At 38.6% G+C, this 21,722-nt stretch overlaps 1 protein-coding gene across 2 annotated transcripts in view; it reads right to left on the reverse strand.

Moving 5' to 3' along the window:
• The window catches only part of ctnna1 (catenin (cadherin-associated protein), alpha 1), a 79,120-nt gene that overhangs the window by 51,240 nt on the left and 6,158 nt on the right, over window positions 1–21,722 (reverse strand). For both annotated transcript variants that reach the window (XM_084353579.1, XM_084353578.1), the window contains exons 4-7: window positions 18,811–18,977; window positions 17,949–18,068; window positions 15,981–16,250; window positions 11,479–11,682 (exon numbers count right to left, since the gene is read on the reverse strand). In XM_084353579.1, the coding sequence (XP_084209705.1) occupies window positions 11,479–11,682; window positions 15,981–16,250; window positions 17,949–18,068; window positions 18,811–18,977 (761 nt within the window). The remainder of the gene's footprint in view (window positions 1–11,478; window positions 11,683–15,980; window positions 16,251–17,948; window positions 18,069–18,810; window positions 18,978–21,722) is intronic.

A 21,722-nucleotide genomic window follows, 5' to 3' on the forward strand; every position in this document is an offset into this window, starting at 1 on the left:
CTCCATTACAACTCAACATTGATACTTATGTTAGTCCTGTAATGAAAAAAATATTCTGAGTAATGCCATAGGGACATCAACCTTCAGATAACATTTACAGTGACAACGGACAGTTGTCAGTTTATGCCCCACTTGGGAACAACGTTTCTGGGGTACTGCAGTGTGGCAATGTTTTTATATAGATCGACACAAGATCAACGTGAACAGTAACATCTATATTTCCTTCCTTGTAGAGGATCGAGGACAAAGTGTGGAAGAATAAAATTAACTGGAAGATCTTTTAACTGACTATTAGATATGATCCTACAAATGTCTTTATGTATTATTTCATCTTTAAATAGACACACAAGACAGGAAACAACACCCACATGTCATCTGGTGAGTCAAAGTAACTCTTCCAACCAATATTTTTTGCCAGGAGACACATTTTTACAAAACACATAGTTATGATATCTAAAAAAGGGACCAAAAGCAAGTTTTGTACCATCACGAGTCAGACGTATGGGGCTCACCAGACTATCTTTCCATACTAGTGAACTAAAACTATGTGAGGCACTAAGTGACAGACTTTGTAAAGTAAGTTAAAGTCTGGGTTCAATGTACAATGACTTAATGTACAATGAATTAACAAAAATGCTTAACAGAGACTATCAGAGTCTCTATTCCACAATAACAAAGCAGTGTGTAGAGGTTTGAAGTTAAGCAAGCAGAATCATGCTTATTGAAGTGTGGGTTTGGGTGATGAGGGGGATGCTGTAGTTCTGAACACATCCCCAGTGTTGGTGGTGCTATCTATAATCAGTGCACCACTTCTATAGCCAACTGATAAGATTAAGAACCTGTAGGGACACAATGGCTTCATGAATTTGATTGTATACTGTGTAGATATATAATGTGGGAATAATATTAGATCAGGCTTTGGTACAGGCAGATACTTAATATTTTATGACTGATCACATTGGGGACCAAAACACAAATGTCTGATCCAAGTTTTTCCACTTTTCACAAAGTCCAAATAACAACCCTAAATAAAATATCTGAAGGCAACTGACTATGTCAAACAGTTTGAAATTTTGAAAGATGTAAACATTTAGAGGAATATGGGTATCTGGCTGTAAGAACCACTTCTATTTTAACTGCTCTTGTTTGATGAGGCTCACAGAAGCCCTATTCTCACTGCCCTTTGAGTGCGGGGATCCTGCGCCAATTCTCCGCATCCTCCCCTGTGTTCAAGTTTCAGATGCTGCAAGGGGTGAAAGTTCGCTGCGGCTCTGATGCAGGGGTGTGTCAATCTGATGGTGTTCACAGTCTGATAACTAAACAGATCCTTCACTCAACAAAATAAAGAGACATGTCCCACAAAGCAACATTACATGACCAAACAACAGTGACGTAGTTACTGGTAGTGTCTTTGGTAACTTATATGAGGGAAAAAAATACCGCAGTTATACAGTACGTGGAGAAGTGCCCGTCATCCTGTCCTACTGACTCTTTGTCACATTTCTGCCCGAAAAACAGCGTCTGTTGCAGGCATAAGACTTTAACTCACCATGTGTTTGTCTTGCCAGCGTCCTATTTAATGATGGCGATTATGTAATTATGTAATTTAGAGCAAAAAGCGTAACTTTGTCACTTTCTAGGATGTATGTTGGGTCAGGATCTCAATCACAACACATTATAACAGCACCCATATGATTATAAACAGTCAGCGGGTACATGTTTAGATTAACACCAGGGGAAACGTCACGCCTCTTTTGGATCCGCAGCGCTGTCTTGCTGTATGAATTGACACACTGGTGCGGCTTTACGCCGGAGCTGCTTGGTTCTGTGTGAACAAACAAAGGCGGAGAATTGCCGAACCTCTGTGTGAAAAGGGCTAGTAATTAACCCGCAGAGTGTACCCAGGTGGGGGAGGCACTAAACTGATGAGTCTAACAGTATGGCTTCAGTAGTCTGCAGGGTTCAAGGACTCAGAGGCCATGTATGCTTCACGTAATCATTATGAGGCCTATAATAAATCCAAAAAACACTTACTAGGAAGGACATATTGATATAGACTCTCATCAGCAAATATCTTCCCAATATATGTTATTGCTGAACACATCTAATTGCTCAACCATATATTCAGGGATCCAGGTGAAAACAACAGAGAGATGAGCACACTGAAAGTCCTTTCAGTGTCTTTGGACAAGATTAAACATTCCTGCTGAGTAGATGTAGTGACAATCACAGACATCAGCCTCTCAAGCAACATAATGACACACAGCTTTCAAGATTACTTCTACAAGACACAGGATAATAAGTATTAAGCTAAGAAACATCTGAGCATAAACATTTGAAAGCAAAAACTAATGAGCCAATTGTAGCACAGCGTTGCAATCACCCTTAAAGACTGAATACTGAAGGCACTGGCTGCAGTTAGAAAGCGGACAAATAGGCACTCCTGATGGCAAATCCTCCATTGCTGCCTCCTAACCAAACAGCAATTCTCTTAAGTTATTGGAAAGTGGTGTAGAATGTGTTACGCCATTTAATGAAAAACAATAAATGCTGAAAACACCTGCTTTAGGGAACAGTTCAGACAGCTCCATGTCAAGACAACAGAGCTGGAATTAAAAAAATGATTCTGATTCAAATTGATCCTAATTTGTATGATCTAATTTAGATTAATAAAATAATTAGATCAATCATTTATAATGCCTTTTCCCCTGGATTAAGGTCCGAAATGCCAGTAGATCTTCCGTTTGATGTTTAAGTCGCTGAATGTTACCTGTTACCCACATTGGCAGGTAGACAGACAGACAGACAGACAGACAGACAGGCACACACACACATACACACACACACACACACACACACACACACACTGAATTGTGCATTCAAATGCACCTTGTAAACTCTGAAAACTATACTAAGATGGCCATGAAGGTGTTTTAAAACAGTAATGTTTCTGTTTTTCTCATTTCCCTTTATTGAAATACATAGGCCAATACCTGTTTTTACTTAATGTAACATTATAATGTTAATATCATCACTGCCTCTCCTCTGCTGCCTATCCGCCACATACACATACACGGAGTGAAGCTAGCAGTAAACTTAGCTGCTGGCTGACACAGACCAGCCCCTCTTCCCGATACTCGTGGTACCTGCAGGTAGGGAATCACATCAGCAGAGGGAGGAGGACCAATACAGACTGATGTTAGTGTACTTATTAATTATTTTATTGAGATTTTGTTTCTAGCAAGATATCATTAAGTTTATAGTGAATTTCCTGTTGTAAACATTGTTGTAGCTCTAGAAAAGTGCTTTGGTTCTAACATTCAGATCAGGTCAACAGGAAACAGCTAGTGCCCGCAGGTGTGAATGTGAGTGTCAAGAGTGCTTGCCCTTTTACATGTATGTTAGCCCTGTGATAAAGCTGTTGCCTGTCCATGAAGTACACTGTATCTCGGTCAAACAGGAAATAAGGGGCAAATGAAAGGAAGGAAGGATAAATGGAATGAAGGAATGAAGGATAGATGGAATGAAGGAATGAAGGATAGATGGAATAAAGGAAGGAAGGATGGATGGATGGATGGATGGATGGATATTGTTAAATGCTATGACAAATAAATATTCTACATGTCGAGTATGAAAAACAGGAAAATGCATATTTTTTAAATGAGTTTCTTTAAAATGATTTGTTTGCTTGATATAATAAGGTAAAACATTCCCCTTGTCCTTTGTCCCTTAATATTAGAGTTGTGAACAGCAATTTCCTAGTGCCAAGGTCAGTGGCATGTCTGATGAAAACAAAGGGACTTGTTTCAGCAAAGTATCTGTGTGAATGTGTGTGCACGTATTAGCACATACATAGCTGGGATCTGCCTCCCACTGGTACAAATTCATCCCAGCTCAATTCAATTTAATTCAGTCTACCTCACCTTCAAGCCAATGTAATTATCTGGCTAAACACACCAGCAAATAACAGATATTAATTCTGGTTTTCTTGTCATTCTTAACGAGGTTGGTTCTGCTACCTGTGGCACTGGCTAGAGGGCAATTTCTTGTCAGACTTTGTGGGGGAAAATAAGACAAAAGATGTAATATATAAAGGCTTTTGATGATTTAATTTTATTTGTTCAATTCATAATTAAATAAATATATTACAATTCTCCTAAGAAGGTGGAAAGAAGAACACTTCATCTCTCTTTCTATTCAAAGTGACAATAATTAATAGTTTTATATTAACAATGAATCATTTGCCTACTTGAATGAACAAACAAACAGAGGATTATCACTTGATTCTGAGTTAACCCTCAGCCCTACAAAGTTATAAAGCATAGTATCATTCAGCTAAAGGTTTGTTTTTCCAGGCACGCAGCTTTACTGTTTAAATGCACAATATGTAATTTTTGCCGCTAGGGGTCTTTCATCAAATCAAAAGCTATTTGCTTAGTGTTATTTGGGAAGAGCCAAGCAGAGCAGGAGGCAGAGCTCAAGAACAGATACAATTGAGGTCTTTCTGAAATAAGCCCCTAAAGCTACTGAAATGCTAAAAAGTCTGCATTTGCTTTGCAAGCATAAATGCAAATGAATGCAAAGTTGTAAATTCTGTAAACCCCTGTGTCATCAGGCTTTATTGTGTCAATTAAAACAAAATGTCCACAAACATCAAATTACATGCTGCTCAACCTAAACCAATTTGAATGGATTCTCAATGGGTGTTGGAACAACATGAACAAGTATGAAATATGAGGATCAGACATTGGGATTTCTGACATTTGTGGCTTCATGTTTTCCAAAGAAAACATATTACCAAGCATCCCTTTCTATATCTAAAAAATATATTAATGTTACTCAAACAATCTACATACCAGAGGCCAGTTAAAGGAGGGGGGGGTCTTATGTGTTTATAAGTATATAACTCCATAATTTATTGTTGTGAATTTACTTTAAAAATATTGTAAAATACAGTTTAGATACATACCTGAACTCTTGTGGTAATGCTAGAATAGATAAGTAGTAATTAAAGGATTTCCTTTGCATGTGGACTACTTTTCCTCACTCCTTAAGAGCATCACAACTCAAACAAGAATGCAAGATAAATTAGACTGTCTGCAGCATTACATCTGCCATGCGTGCACAAAAAGGTTATTTGGTGGAATTAAGTAATCCCAAGGGCCAAAACAAAGAGCTTTTAAGGGTGGAAGGGAAACTGCATACTTATGCATACTAAACTCAGTACAGCAGCTTTCATGGTGATAACATATTGTACAACTAAGACTGAACAACAGAGAAAGAAAACATAAGACAGACAAACAATTAATTATTAATCTGAAAAAATACATGTGTATTAACCTGTAGAGACAAAGGTTGCCATATTTGCCCATGAAATCATCCAGTACCAAAATCCTCAACCAAGCGTATAAAAACAGAAAGCATGTTTCCCATGGGTTAAGTTTATTCACCCATGCAACTCAAAAAAAGAGGAAGTTAGACTTTAATCGAAGCATCACAAAATGTCCATTTGAGGGGCTGGGGATTCTTTATCCTTTATAATTGAAAGGATGCATCTCATCTACCTGTCAGCAAAGCTAATCAAAAAGACTAGAATTTGCCAGCGAAAGATCAAGGGCCAGGTCTGGGAAACGTTGCCTGACAGGCTGGTACTAACAGACCAGTGTTTTATGGTGGCTGTAAATATACTAAAGCCTTAGGGACACTAAATCTTATCCCTGTTACATTGTATGGAGTGTAATTTGTTTTAATTATGCATTTAGATGAGATTACAACTAGATAAACTGAACCGCTTTCACACTGGTCTTGCATCAGGTCTTGGCCCTTTGAACCTTCTTTCCCCATGTCAAATTTATGAATAAAAAAAAGCACTCTGCTCTGATGTATTACACTGTTAGTGTATGTTACATCATACCTAACATTTTATAAACATTTCCCAGCATGAATAAAAAGTCAAGTGAAATGCCCATTTTCATCCCCATTAGAGGTAACTTCATGTGCAGTTGTGTTTAACTAGAAACCGGTCATCATTTTAGGTTACCGATGTAGTAGCTCATAACAGGATAAGGTAGACATGGTAGATGGGGTTCCAGGATCCACCTAAAATGTGTTTAAAATGAAAGACAACTATGCAGGCACAGAGGAACAGGGATAAAGCTAAATTCTGCCACTCACTGAAGATGCCCAAGGCAAAACGACAGTGAGAGACGGGGAAAGAGTGAGCTGCCGAGAGAAAGGGGACAAAAACGGGAAGAGAGGCGTTGCAAGATGGAGAAAATGGAAAAGATGATTCAGCAGGGAGAATGTGTGAGAAAAATGCTAAAGAGCAAAAAGTGGGAAGACTATATTAAATACGTGGAAAGACACGTGAAGAGAGAGACAGGGGTCTCACTGCAGTGGCCAAGCATGTCCTTTTCATGCAGGTCCAAATGATAATGTATCACTTCAAGTTGAAGGAATTTAAATGTCAGTAGCTTAATATGTCAAAGCAACCTAGCATCACTCTCTTATGTGAAACAAAACCCTGACAGATGCTGGGACCTAGAGATGCATTATTAATAAAAAGTGGCAGAAACAGTTACACTCGACACGCACCATGCCAAACTGTCATGACAATATGGAATAATTGAGGTCACACTATGTGGCAGTGCTGGGGCAACATATCCCCCACTCGCCTTTTCCCTTCACTGGCTGAGTAGACAAGCTCTAGTCTTGTTCAATGATCATTATGACACTGTGCACAATTTGCACAACAGGAACGGACAATACAACATACAACATATTGTGTTCTGCATACTTAGACATTTGCCACATTTATGTTTCCCAAACCTCAAAGTCAGCCTTCCTTTACCCGATAACAGCTTGACCCAAGGACATGGACATGAATTGCCAGCTTATAATACCTGCTTCTGTAAGGGGTATATATTAAAATGCATTTAGTGGTTTTTACACTAACTAATACATGCCACTTCTGCTTAAACAGCTATACTGGCTGTACTGACACTGACTAATTAATTAAAACACAGCTTTGGAGCTCAAAAGATGACATAAATAAGAATAAAGTCATTGTTTAAAAAAAGGTTATGTTAAATAAACACCACATCACATATTGGCTTTGAAACAAAACTAAACAAGGTTACACAGTATGAAATTGTTTTTTTTAGCCTCCATTTTAATTGCTTTGATTATTTCTAATCACCGTACTGTAAAATCACCAAGACATTTCTTTCAGAGCAGACTCAAAAGTACTTCTATTAATAATCAATGTTATACTCCGTTTCAAAATGCCTACAGACCTGCGTATTCCTCGATGGATCACTTGCATACTGATATAAGGGTTGGAGCGTGTAATATGCCAAGTAAAACAAACCTACGCATAATTCAATTAAATAAATTAATGAAAGCATTTTTTAACATGCATATTCTGTTCTTAACTTTCTTGACTGTGGTTCTCTTTCCATTTAGAGCAGTGGCCTCATCTGATCATGGTCTTGATATAGCCTCTATTCTTCCATGACAGCTAATTTAATTCGATCTTTTCAGAAAGATCTAACTTGCTTTAAACCTAATTATCCACACAAAGATGCTGAACACATGATTTTAAACAAAGCGGCAGTTTAAATCCTTGAAATTTCTTCCTGAAAAAGACGGTGTGGTAAGGATGTCCGACACAATTTTTGTCATAGAGCTTGAAGGAAAGGCAGAAAATTGAGAAGGGGGATAAACACAACTTGTAGCTAGAGGGAATGAAGAAACAGAAGGGATGGGAAAGAGAATGAGTTAGGAGTCCATCCAACAGCCTCAGCTGTGAGTTTAAACCGATATGCTGTAATGACATTGCACTGTTTAAGAACTTGCAGTGCCCCATCTACAATCAGAACAACAAGTGGACAAAATCATGGCCATTAAATCACATGTAGTATATTCACCAAGCAAAATCAGTGTCGAGTATCAGCCTATAGTGTATTGTCTGCTCAAGGGGCTTATTATCTTTCCTGCATGAATTACATATTTCATCGCACATCTTCAGCTCTGCCTTAGAAAGACGGCACACACATCCTCATCAAGCCAATGTGAGGTTTGTTTAGTCTGTCAAGCTTAATCACAGACAGGAGTCAGGCTACCGGTCACATCGTCGACCACTGGCTTAAGGCACCGGATCAAGACACCAGCTATCTCACTACAGGCTATACTAGGCTATTAAATGCACAAGAAGGACAATGACATATTATACTTCTAATTGATTTCCTTCCTCTGGTCAAATGAGTAGCCAAATTCCTGTCATGTCTCATCCTCACTGTGCTGATGAGATGTTTGCCTTGTAAACTCAAGTTCTCAAGTCATACAGGGCTACATGAATGGCATTGAGGTGTCCAGCGAAGTAGAAAACTTGTTTTGAAGCAAACCTGAAATGCTGCATGAACAACCTAACCTTAAAATAAACTGGCAGTGTTCTGGATGAGCAATGAGAGCAAACCGAGGCTGTAATGCCTGAGCATGGACAGGACAGTATTGAGAGAAAATGACATGCAAGCTTAGGTAACATCTGACTGTTCATCATTTTGTTTGTCAATGTTCAGTGAAAATATATTTAAACACACTAACAAAGAGGTTTTGTAAATGAGGCACTATCATATCAAACATATTGTCAGCTCTGACTTAAGTAGCTATAATTTCTGCCAGACATGTTGTGTTTTTCCCTTAAAACTGCTTAAATGATTTCAGTGAGATTGCATGCAGAGTTAGACCAACAGCCAAGGCGACAAAGACTACTTTGGGGTGCAGAAAGAAGACTCACTGGTCCACTTATTAAGCAGGCAGGCTTAGCACATTTCCCAGTTCTCTGCCTTAGTAAATGTCCTGGCTCCACAGCCATGCAACAGATGTGCAAGTCCTACATTGGCCTAAAATACTGTATTTGGGTGATGTCAGGTTACCTCAGCTTCGTAAGGTTATTATCATAGGTAGTAAGCTAGTTAACCATGGAAATGAGCAGCCACCTTTTAAGCCCGTAATTCATATTTGGACAAATAGGAAATCGATTTGCTGCATCTGCACTGTAAAGATATTTGTGCTCATGTAGAGCTACTGCTGTGTGTGTAGATTTGGGTAAGAATCTTTAACACTATCACACCTTGCCTTACCAGACATCTATTACAGCCACAGGACCACTGTAACACTTCACAAATGGAATGGGCAAGTGGTACAGTTTATGATTTTACCATCAAAGCCTAACAAGAAGAGCATAAAAAAGAAAGTTCAAACTCATGGTAGTAATAAACAATGCATTACCACAACAATGAAATTACTGTGGGCGACCGACTCACTCTGAAATTCTGCTGTTACAGAGAGGACATTTGGGAGGTGGGTAAACAGAGCTGTTACTAAACAGAGAAAAGAAAAATCTGACTGAAATATTTTTACAGTAAATACATGGACAACTATGCTGGTAGTAAACAGAAAGTCTCATAGTGAATTGATACAATAGTGCTTTTACCTGTGGTGGTTAAAAGTGTATGACTCAATATCCACATTTTCCAATTAAACAGAACAACAAAACAGTTCATTATCTGTTCGGTTTTGTTGTTTGCTACTGAATGTATCTTTCAGTAGTTATCAGTAGTTAGTTAGTTATGTATCTTTTGATTTCTTTGGATGAATGGTTCGGAAATGAAACACCTAGGGCGGAAGCCAAGTTCTACTTATTATAGTAAACTAAAGACCATCTTGCAATCGGATCACACCAGCCATAAACAAAAGTCAACATGTTCACGTTATGACTCATAATTACTCAGAAGTTATTACTACATTATTACGTAAGACAACGGCCATAATCAAACTCAGCCTTTGTTTTTATCTCGGACACACCTGTAAAGACTTGTCTTGCATGGTTGTGACGTTGTTGCAGTGACAAAATCTGTCCACAGACAGATAGACATAGATCAAAAAATCGCACTTACACAAATCTGTCTGCAGACAAGACAGACATTAACACCTGGCAAAATACTCAAAATTACTTCTGTGGTAGTTCCTACTCCGAAAGGTGTCTCCAGGACCACATTGTAGTAAAGACACACCTCCTATGCTAGATGTTGAAAAGGTGTAAATGTGTCAGTCTATCTAACACACACACACACACACACACACACACACACACGCACACACGCACACACACACACACACACAGTGAGAGACAAAAACAGCGACCAAAGAAAATAATTTCAGTGTTTACAGCTATCTTTTATCCTCCCACAGAGTAACTATGTCAGTAAGAAAAACAACTTCTCACTGTCTGATTTTCTCTCTACATACATGTTCTTTCTCCTCAGTCTTTGTAATAATGGCAGCTAAAGCTAAACCACAATTGCACTGAAATTAGCCATTGTTCTCTGTCTCATTATAGAACAAGGAGAAACAGCTCCAGCACTTTTCACACATACGATCAAATACAAGGCACACTGAGCTGCTGTAGTGTTTGTAGTGTGATTGCAGTGTTATCTGATCCCTCATCAGTTCAACCACTGAATGATCTGTGTGGGTGAGAGAGCAGCACGAGTTAGAACTGTGAAGAAGATTAAACTTTTGTCTGGTTAATAGTTCAGAAACACAGTTCCTTTGTGTGTTTGTGTTAGGTTAAAGATAGTTGATCAACGCTAGCTTAACTTTTGGGATCTGGCCAAGAACAGGGACACAATCGGGGTGTCATGATTTGATTTGTTGATTTGAAGGTCATGAATCGATTTTTGATATGAAGATTTTTTTCCAGCACTAACGACTATGCGATTGTGAGACTATCACATCTGGTTTGTAAAGATCAAAAGATAATTGGTTTTACGCTCTGACAACTGTTAATTACATTTTCATATTGCTCTTTAAAAAAAACGGGTATTTTACTACAACAACTTGACGTTTGGCTTACTCCAGTTAAAGACACAATCAAAAAGACCATACGTCACAGAGTATACCAGTCACAGGATAACAAAAGGCGTATGCACACATCTTAATCTCTCTTACAGGTTTCCCAGAGGAATTTTATGGCATGGGTTTAGCCTCCCGGGCAAACCATCTCCTTCATTCTTCTCTGTACAAGGGCCATAGCTGGGCTTTGCAGAGCCTAACCCCATCTATGGCCCTAACCTTACAATCTAAAGCCTTAAACTATTGATAGGTAGAGCTTGTTAGGGGCAACACACAGCACAATAGTTTCACTAAGTGAAAGGACATAAAGCAAAGTAATTAGGTAGATGAAAAATCTAACCACAGGGCTTTGTTTAGCCAAGTGTCAAGTGTCTAAATGTTTAGGTTTTTTATGTCTATTAAGTTTTTTATTATGTATACATTATGAAATTTGGTGTCAAACTGTCCAGCAAAGGCAAAAAGTAGATTAAAAAAATAATTAGAAGAGCTGTTTTGGTGTCTGTAAAGAGCAGGATGTGATGTGGCGGCAACACAAAGGAAATTAAGGGGTAAAACACTTACATTGCCCATATATTCAGATAGAAGGTCCTGAAGAGCCTGGCGCACAGAATTGCATTCAGCCACAATACGCTCCCTGCGGTCATCACGCGTGCAAGAAGAGTCGGCCATGAGGGCAGCACCACTGATGATGCTCTCAAGGCGCTCCTCCAGGGACGGACGGAAGCGCTCCTCACTAAACGCCAGGGGGTCCACGATGATTTGTTTCTGTAAGGAAAGGGTCAGAAGGGAAATTACACAGGGAGAAAAAATGCTGGAAGTCATCATGTTACACTGATCTCTTCCTCTCCAAGGCCAAACAGAGAAGTCTGGCAGACAAGGGAAGGGTTGATTTGATAGACTGACAGGCTGGCTGGAAAACCTAAAGGGAAGAATGTGGTAAGCTGTCTTCTTAGAGTCGGTAACCCAAAAGATAATCTTTTGGTCTAGTTCCAGAAACGGTATCGGTGACCACGTCTTACAGATAAAATGAGAAGGATTTTACAAAGAGTTGTGCACCCTTTCTTGACTAGCTAATAATGCAGAGACCAGGGGAAAAAAGGTATGGTCAAAGAACCTAAAAAAGTGAAAAGGTAAAAGACCTTACTTTCAAACCTTTACCTTTACTTTTTTGTCTTGGAAAAAGTTAGAGGAAGAACAATATTTAAATGTTTTTTTGAGCTTTTTCTGTTTCTGTGCACAATGTTGGAAAAAGGAAAAACTCAAACGGTGCTCTAACAATTCACAACAATTTATAACCAAGGCAACATGTACTATAACTAATTAAAAGTTCTAGCCTAGTCAAAAAAGCATGAATAATGTGGTTCTGAGAAGTACTTTAGGCTTCCAAGATTATTCTGTTCTAAAGCAATGTCTTGCATAGTGTACCTACTCAAGTGAAAAACAATCTGATTAGCTTTTGCAAAAAGCATTACTGGCTTTTCTATATTGGACTTGGGACTGTCCTGTTTTCATCTGTCACACACAGAAAAAAGAAATGTTTTATCCAAAAACTTTAGCCAGGGACAATCCATTTAAGTTAGCACTGGGGAGGACTTGTTTTCTTTATCCTCTTTGAGACTTTGAGGCCTACTCCTCTGCTCTGGAGTTACACACTTTTTTGACTTACTGAAGATGAATACAACTTCAAAAAGGCACTTTTCCAGTAACCTGACCAGAGAAAATAAGTCACAAATGTAGTCCAAATCATCTACAATGGTATAAACAGCAAAAGAAAAGTTCTTCTGTGATCCAAATGAATGACTCAACAATGCAAAGCAGTAGTACCCTGTCTACAATGGAGACTACAAGATCCATTTCAGACACCAGATGAGTCTATAAATATGTAATTGTACATATGAATATATAATCCCTTTTGTGAAAGGATTTGATTTTGCTACCTTTCACTTGAGTCACAGCAGTGCTACAGTAACCCACACCCCTCTCTTTTATATCTGCAGGATGAGAAAGAACGCTTAAATGTCTGATTTCACAGGGCCAAGCCTGCTGAGAGAGGCAACTAGTTGACATGCTGGAGAGGCATTGTAGAGGGTTATGGTATCACAATGACATTTGTGGCAGCTAAACAAAGAAAGCCAACTTCCCCAGTGACAAACGAACTCTGTGCTTCCTCAGATGCCTTGTTGCTACAAAATATTCAACAATTCAGCTGTTAGGATCGTGGTTTATTAGGCAGCCTGCCTTCTATCACAGCCACCTTCAGCCCCCTCCATTCCGTCTCATCTGACCTCCTCTGCGTGCGTGTCATATTACCATGGCAACAGGCACACGAGAGAGACACGGAGGAGGAAATAGAGAGAGAAAGAGAGAGAGAGTCAGAGAATTGGGGGGTTGACTCATTTGCTAATTTTGCACTGCACTTGAAGTTGGGCGTCAGGCCAGCGTATCGTTTTTTTGGAGGAAAGCGTCTTTACTACCTGGAAATAATCACTGTTGCCACGGACCTGAGCATTTAAGCCTTCAGTCCATTCCTTAATACAAAACTTTCAAATCTGTATTTCATCACTTGAAACAGGAAAATCCCTTTAGATATATAGTGCTCAAAATATCTCTTCCTCTAATCATCAGGCTACCATTGCCCTAAATACATATTTGTTGAAAGCAGAAATGACTTGTTTTTGTATAACTTGTACTAAGATGACTTTGGAAAGCAATGCTGCCTTGATGCAGGATGCTTTAAGAGTAATGCCTAAGTACCACATTTGCTACTTAAAAGGCTTAGCTTCAGTAAATTTTTTATTCGGCCTGCTAAGAGCTAGTGACTCAAATGGATTATCTAAAGGTGGGGCTAAGAATTTTAGATGACAGAAACAAGGCAACGCATATAAGCGTGTAACTGAAGCATGTAACTAGGCGATACCCCATTTTGGCAAGAGATAATGTATTAAGAGAAATCCTGGTTAAATAAAAGTTAAATATGAACATATATCTTTTAAATCATCAAATCTTTAAAGTCAGAGGCAAGACAAGAAAATAATACATTTTTAACCCTTTTACACTGGCACTGGTAATGGTAAATAACTCTAAGACCCTGGCTCTAAGAAACCTCTACAATGGTGTCAGTCAAAGCAACAAAGAGCATTTAAGGGCCAACAGCTCACAGTCCTTGACAGAGTTTCACAAAAAACCCTGAAACAGGCAAAACTTGAATTTCACTGCAGTGAGGGCCTGGTAGACTATCTTCAGGAGGGATAGAAATTGTTTGGTGATATCAATAGGCCACACACACTTCATTCATTGACTTCAAATTATTAACTACAACATCTTTAAAGTTTATTTTAAATTGTCCAATATATTTTGTGACTGCTTATGTTCTCACTTCAGGAGCAGCATCGCTGGAGAAGTGATAGTCAAAAAGACATGGCATGAGTCATGTTGGCCATGTGTACAGAGGAATTACACATGTACGTGTTTGCAAATTATATGTGTGAAACTGAACATCCCCTTAATTGCTTGAGATCCTATCATTGAGTAATTATTATAAACATCTATTTACTAAACAGGTGTTGTTCCTCTTCTCTCATATCATACAAACACTCCCGCCCTATGCTCCATCAAAAGAAACACCTTGGTTTGCATCAACCACCCTTAAGATGCCTGCCAAAGGCCATGAGTAATTAAACAGTGTTTCATTTGGCCATGGGCATGTAAAACTTGAGAATGCAGGCTGCATGAATCACATGGGGAAATAATGTCACTACAGGAGCAACACATTTAACAGTGTGTAACTCTGTTAAATGACTAAATAACAGATCAACACAAAATGAGTGATGTGTCTTAGGTTAGATATTTTATTTGTCACTGGATCTGTTCAATGTCTTGGAACATGAACAAATCTCCTGTAAATGAAAAGGGTATTTTGCAAGTCTGATGGAAGTCGGTGGCAGTGAGAAAAAAAACAAGGTAATCATCTTTGCATTTATCACACCAGGCAGCATTAGGATGATTAGCTCAATGTTTTATCCAGCTGTTGTCTCAAAGTTGTTTCATGTCAATATTATGACGGCGCGCATGTCATGTTTCATATATATTTTTTAGTTATAAGGCAATATTTTATTGAATAAGGTCTTGAGAATTCATTTTGAGGTTGATACTGAATGTAGTTCAACTCCATAAAAGCAATAAACGATGAGATTTTCAGAGCATGAAAAATAGCGAAATAAAACATTTATTTTATTCAAACAAAACAAAAAATGTTAAAACTAGTTCATCTGAGGATTTTAGGGAGACACTGGATATAGTTTGAGTAAATACAGGATAACTTCAACAGATTTTCTGAGATATAAAAGGTTTTAGGCACAAATATGGGGGACTAGACGGCAACATGCAAAGTGATTTTAGTATATTAGGGTTCCTCCCTGTGCTCCATGCCAAAATGTATTCTTATGATTGGAACATAATGACCATCCCTACATGTTCTCGTCTCTTCCCCAAGCATTAATTCAGCTTTTCTAATAATGATTACTAACATATACTTAAGCTGTATAGAACCAAGAACCTTGCAACTACAGCAAAGTTCAGAAGTTACCAGCAGAGACGGGTTTAAACTTTATTTATGCAAACTCCTTCAGTCATTTTCTAGATGCATTTTTAAGTACAGCTCAATGTATGTGTCTCTCTGCAAGCTGAAGTTGAGTAAATCTCCTTCATTTGACCTAGTGATAGAAGGAATTAAGTAGTAGTGACTCAAGAACATACTGCAGTGTACCCCAAAGCCGTGTCCCAATTTGTCCACATATCTCAGCCTAATTTCCACCTCAACCCAAAGCCCTTCAAGGGCTTTGGTCATTTTATGATTCAGTTAGGTTATGACAATAAACTCAAAAAGCTGACCTAACTATAACCTTCCTGAAAAAGGCCATTTTTATTATACCTCATAATAAAAGAGCTTTACTGTTGATGATCTTCAAGTTTACTTATTAATCTGGCAGGTACCTTGATGTCTGGCTGGAAACATGACAAAAAGGCAAGTGGACTGTGATGTGTAAACCACTCATTTGACTTACATCAAAATTGTTGAGGGCGTAGGCGAGCTCTCCACCCCCTGCTGGCTGACTGAGTGCTGAGTCCTCGGTGGCAGTGGCCTGGGCGGCGTTGGAGATGCCAGAGACTGCATGCTGTAGCTGCTTGTAGATCAGGTCGCGGTTAGCCTTGTAGGCTGCCACGTCAGGGTGCTGCAGGCAGGCACGGGATGCTGTGTACAGCATCGGGATGTTCCTCTGTAGCACCCCGCGAGCAGCAGCCATTTGGTCCTTGTGGTGGACATCCTTTAGCTCCTAGCAGAATGAGATAAAAAGCAACACAGAAAAAGGTTCATGAGAAATAAAAGGGTTAAAGTATGAGATGGAATACTTACAGGGGGTGAGTGGTAATGTACTTTAGATTCAAAATGGGCCTGTCATACACTTATGGAGACACTAAGTGTGACAGAGTTTGTTCTGGATGACCCAGATTTATTTCTGTCCCCTGCGGTAACACAACACAGTCATAATCAGGCCATTACAATATGCCTTTGCAATTTAATGCGTTGCTATTCAGACCTCAGCATTATATTGCAATTACATCTTCATAGGAGGGAGGAGAAGAGATAGTGATCGCTGGCATAGATTTATGGCATAAAAAAAACAGCTTGCATACTCAAAATGAAAGCCTCCCCTCCAAATGGAACGCTCCCAGGGCTTTTTCCCACTATTGCTTGAGACATGCTCCAACAACAAAAAAAAAAAAGCCTTTAAGCCCCATTACTTCCTGCATTCATTTTGATTAAACACATTTTGCTATCCATAAAAAAGTGCAATTACAAGTAGAAGTCATTGCTTAACAAAATCATCAGTGATTATTTTGGCAAGTTTTCCACTTAAAAAGGTGGCACTTTAGAGAACAAGAACTATCTAGTCTTTATGGTGGATTTAGAAAGATAATTTAAGTGCTTTAAAAAAGCATAAAGCTGGTATTCCATCACTGCTTCACCTTTTTGACATGATGCAGTTTCATAATTCAAACATTATCCCAGTGTTACATGACAACTGGAAAAACCTTATTATATTTGTTATCTTACTTCTCTTTGTTAGTGCCTGGATAGTTTGTATATTGGTAGACATGTTGATGAAGGTACTCAGTCATCCAGGTCATGGTAATTCTAAGTGCTATATCGTAGGTAACTGAAACTGAAAGTCCAGTTGCTTACTATATAGCACTAGAAGATATTCTTTGTCCAGCACTAAAAGTTGGAAATCAAATAATAATTGATTAAATGAAAACTTCAACACTATTTTTTTTTCTTTTTTTGCACAGCCCAGAGAAATGCCAGAATGCCATAAACTTTATACAAGTTTATGATTATGAATACCTCAGACTTGCAAAAAGAGAAGCTTCAAAACATCACTGAAATGTATACTCCTTCCCTTATGGTTTAGTTTGATGTCAAATCTTGACAAATGGGGGTGAGAAGAAAAGGCATATAATCTCAAAATAAAAATGCCATTCATAAAGCTTTCTTCATTTCCTCTAATTAGCAGGTGTGTGCATCTCCTGGACCTGCACCAAGAACATTAGGAAGTTGTTTCATTTGGAAAATGCATCATGAAATGCACTTCACTGTTGACTACCACTTACACTATAGTGGAAAAAACGATGTGCCATTTCTCATCACAAGGAAATTGATTTTTGTCACATTTAGAGTCAGGCTGTTATGCTCTTTCTTGCATTTCAAGCCCACTTCACTGCAATTGGTAATAACAAGATTGTTCATGCTTACTGCATCTAATCATCCAGCGAAAGCATGAGACACTCTTCTTGCTTACTCCCTGCCATTGTTTTACTTACCATTTGCTTTGTGGGTTGGAGTGCATGTTTTGTCATGAGCAACAAGACCACCAACACATATTCAGATACTTGATAACCTCCCAACCCAATTAAATCCACCAGACTCCTTTGCTCCCACAATCTGACCTTTGTTGCCAAATGGATATTACCTGCTGTCTCTTGGCAGCCATGATGTTCAGCTTGTCTACCTCTGGTTTCAAGGCCTTATATTGGATCCCAAGGTCCTGCTCTGTTCCTGCATTACGCACTTTCACCAGATTGTCCTCCACCTGAGCCAAGTAAATAGAAGAAAATAGGTAATACTAAGTACAAAACAACAGTTCTTTACTGCAAGTTAAGAAATCCAAAAATCACTGGGATGCCAGAGAGTAATTTTTAAAACTGCCATTACATCAAGTCAATTAAGGAAAAATTTTATTTTAATTAGCCTGTAGGGTGTCATCTTAAGTTTCAACAGATGGAAATGTCCAATCATCTCAAATTATATCAGTTTGGAATGAAAATGAAATAGACCAACCAAGGAGCCTTTTTTGTTTTGATACATTTACAAGGAATTTTTACCAGATATATTCAACATGTTAGTTTATGAATTCATTAATTAAGTAGGAGTTACTGATATCACCCCCCTCCTTGGTCCAAAAGAAGCACTTCACTATTTACACTCACATAGGCAAAAAGTATGTCTTCAACTTACAAATAAGTGTTCATCCAGAAACATTTGATCTCTCTAGACATTATTAAACAACTTATGTAAACTTGCACTACTGAGTGGATGGGATTGGGTCTGCCATTTCATGCATATGCTTTAATCAAATAAATACTGTAATGTGGTCATCAACAGTATCAGCTTGTAGTGTGTGCAAATAGAACTCATATAGATATGATAGAGCTCAATTTCAAAATAAGGTATAATTTGTTAATACAGGCTTTTTTTAAGTGGAACAATTACATTTTCCGAAGTGCTAATTAAGCTTGTAATGTGTAATATGCAGAAGATTGTGACTATCTTACCAATTTGAGCTGCAGCAGAAGTTTGTAGACATCAGACATGTCTGCCAGCACCAACAGATGTGTGACTGCTGACAGGAGGGCTCTGGCAGCACGAACCATATTGCCCCTCTTCACAGATGAGCAGGGGTCTTCTGCAAATTCTCCGGAAGCCTGCCGCATCGAGTCACCTGAGAATGTGTGACAAAAGAAAACATCTGTTCTAAATCCACAGTTTAAACTGAAAACCCAACTGTTTTGAACCACTGTGACTTTCCTAGTCCTGAAATGAGTACTTAATCCCTGGTTGTCCGTGACCAGGAAACATGTTTTCCCCATCTACTATCAAGCTGTTCACATTTTAATTACCTCCAAAATGACTCACCAACATGTTGTGATATCGAAATATCTATGCATCAGGTCCAATATCAAAATCACATTTAACTTTTTTTTTTTATTGCAACAAACTGCCTTCCTTTGTTAGCCATTAAATCTGATAATCTCATGTGTATTTTTATGAGAAGTGGTTATAGTAGTATTAGTCTACAGGAGCTGACAGCAGATGTCTGAGAGCAGTCAGTCCAGTTCCATTCTCCAAGTTAATTGTGTCAGAAGTCTTCATTTGAGACAAAAAGGAGTGTGCCGGAGAGATGAGACAGTCTGACGCATTTTCCCTGCTTGCTCTAGGTCACCACGTGTCACACAGAGTGACAAAGACACACACACCTCTTCAGTGTCCAGTAATAATGTCAGCTTGCACACAGACATGCACACACAGCCCTCTAAAAGAAAGAGGTCAAAGCCACGACAAAGGGCTTACTGTCTGGTTTGTCCAGCACCATGCTTTGTCCTACATTGGATGGGCCTGCACAGTTGACTGGGCACACAAATGGACTTTGTGGGCTCACATTATGAACAAGACAGTAAATCCGTATATAGTTTACTTCAGTGGAGGGACAGCAAAATTCGAACTCTAAAAAATGCTTTATAATGGCTATGTCTGCTTGGAGATCAAAAGCCAACAGAAAGACAAGTAGTTATCTTGTCCACTTTTCTATGTTGTGTTACAGAAGCCTGTAGACTGAAACTAAAATGGATGACAAGCACCAACATGAAAAATATCTTACAGCGATGGCGTAACCTCTGTGTGTGCTCATCAGTTGTCACCATCTTGCTAAATACTTTCTCTATGACAATTGTGTATATAAAGAGCACCTCTATTCTTAATAACACTGCTAAGAAAGATTGGCTATGATAGAGGGGATACTTCTCAAACATGTACTGGGATTGACTCCAGCCACCAGAAAACAAAACAGGGAAAGCACTTAATGCAATTGTGAATGCTTTCAAAGACAACAATAGATTATAAGTAAGGATGTAACACAATGGTTTTTCATGAGGCAACACAGAAAAATTGATCATAATATCAACTGAATCTTATATATTGGATATGTACGTGGTGCAGATTAAGAGCCGAGTGCCATGGAGTGTTTTAGCTTGTTTGTTCCAAGTCAAAGTGTCAGTGCTCTTTCACTCCAAGATAAGGAGCTAGCTTTATTTAGCTACCAAGTTAAGTGACTCTTTAGCTTTGACCACTGGACTGAGTTCTGTGTCTTCTGGTCGCATACAGTCAGTGGACAAGCTCCCCAACTGATACTGAGTCACTGAGGGTGACTATGTGTGACAGCTCAGTCAGGCCAAATTCCAAAATGATCAGGAACTCTGATTTCTCTTATCTTCCTTCAGACCCTCTCCTTGCTGGTCCTGTCTGTTTTAATTAATTGAGTCATGCAACTCACAAAAAGTACATATTTTCCCTTGACTTCAAACTTTTTACACTCAAGCAGGTCTAATTTGCAGCATCTATAGATTCTGTTCATCTATATTCGAAGCTTTCCTCTCACTTGCCACCTAAAAATAAGATTTAATCTAACTGAACGTCATCATTTGCCACATTTGCTTTGAAAATAAGGGTCTAAATGATGTGTTTCGATAATAGTCTTGATTTTGTAAATGAAACATCAATAACAAGCCATCGCAGACCCTCCTCCTTGGAAAAAGTAAACTGACAATTGGGGAGAGCACAGCTTGCTGTACTAATACACACATCCCCCAACCTTTGCTAATTCCTGACTCATGAATGCCTGATAGTACTTCCAGCTCATTATATGCACTCTTCACCAATCACTTATTGTAACCGTGCAGTCACTTACTCAACAATTAGAGGTTACTAGCACAGCTACTAACCACACAGCTTTTGAAACTCAAGGGACTTCACAATGTTAAGAAATCAATGTAGTCTTGGACTTTCGTCACACTTATCCATTATCTCTAAACAGCATTTTAAGAAATAAACTCGTAAAATAACTTTTGATTGGAGAATCCCATTTATTGATACATTATCATGATGCCATTCTCATTCCTCGTTTTTTTTTTATTATTTATTTTAGCTTGTCAATGAATTCAACGCCTGAACAGTAATGCTGAAAAATACGCAAAAAAATAATGGTACGCCATTTTCAGTGAATGAAAGGCGGCCTGGTTGTTGCAGGCCACTTACGAAACATCTCTACACAGCAGTGTAGACTACACAGTGCGTCAGCCGCTGCTGCAGTCCTCTGTCAATGTCTCAAGTAGATCTGATCAGCGACATTGCTATCGTGCAGCATGCTCAGAAGAGTTTTGACAGTGTTTACAGTCTAATATAAAATCAATGTAGTTACCTGCTCACATTTTAAGAGAACAGACATGAAGCTGAGAGAGAGCTTTGTTTCTGGACCAGTGTAGACAGCTACCTTCAGTAACGAAGCATATCTAGTTTGTCAGCCAAACAACATGAAAACCACAGCTATAAAATTGGTCAAGCAGTGGTGACTGTCAGCAGCAACTTTTATAATATTATCATGTATTAGATATGAAAAAAAAACTCTTAGTGC

This window comes from Pagrus pagrus (genome assembly GCF_965226575.1).
Source record: "Pagrus pagrus genome assembly, chromosome: 5".
Classification (NCBI taxonomy): domain Eukaryota; kingdom Metazoa; phylum Chordata; class Actinopteri; order Spariformes; family Sparidae; genus Pagrus; species Pagrus pagrus.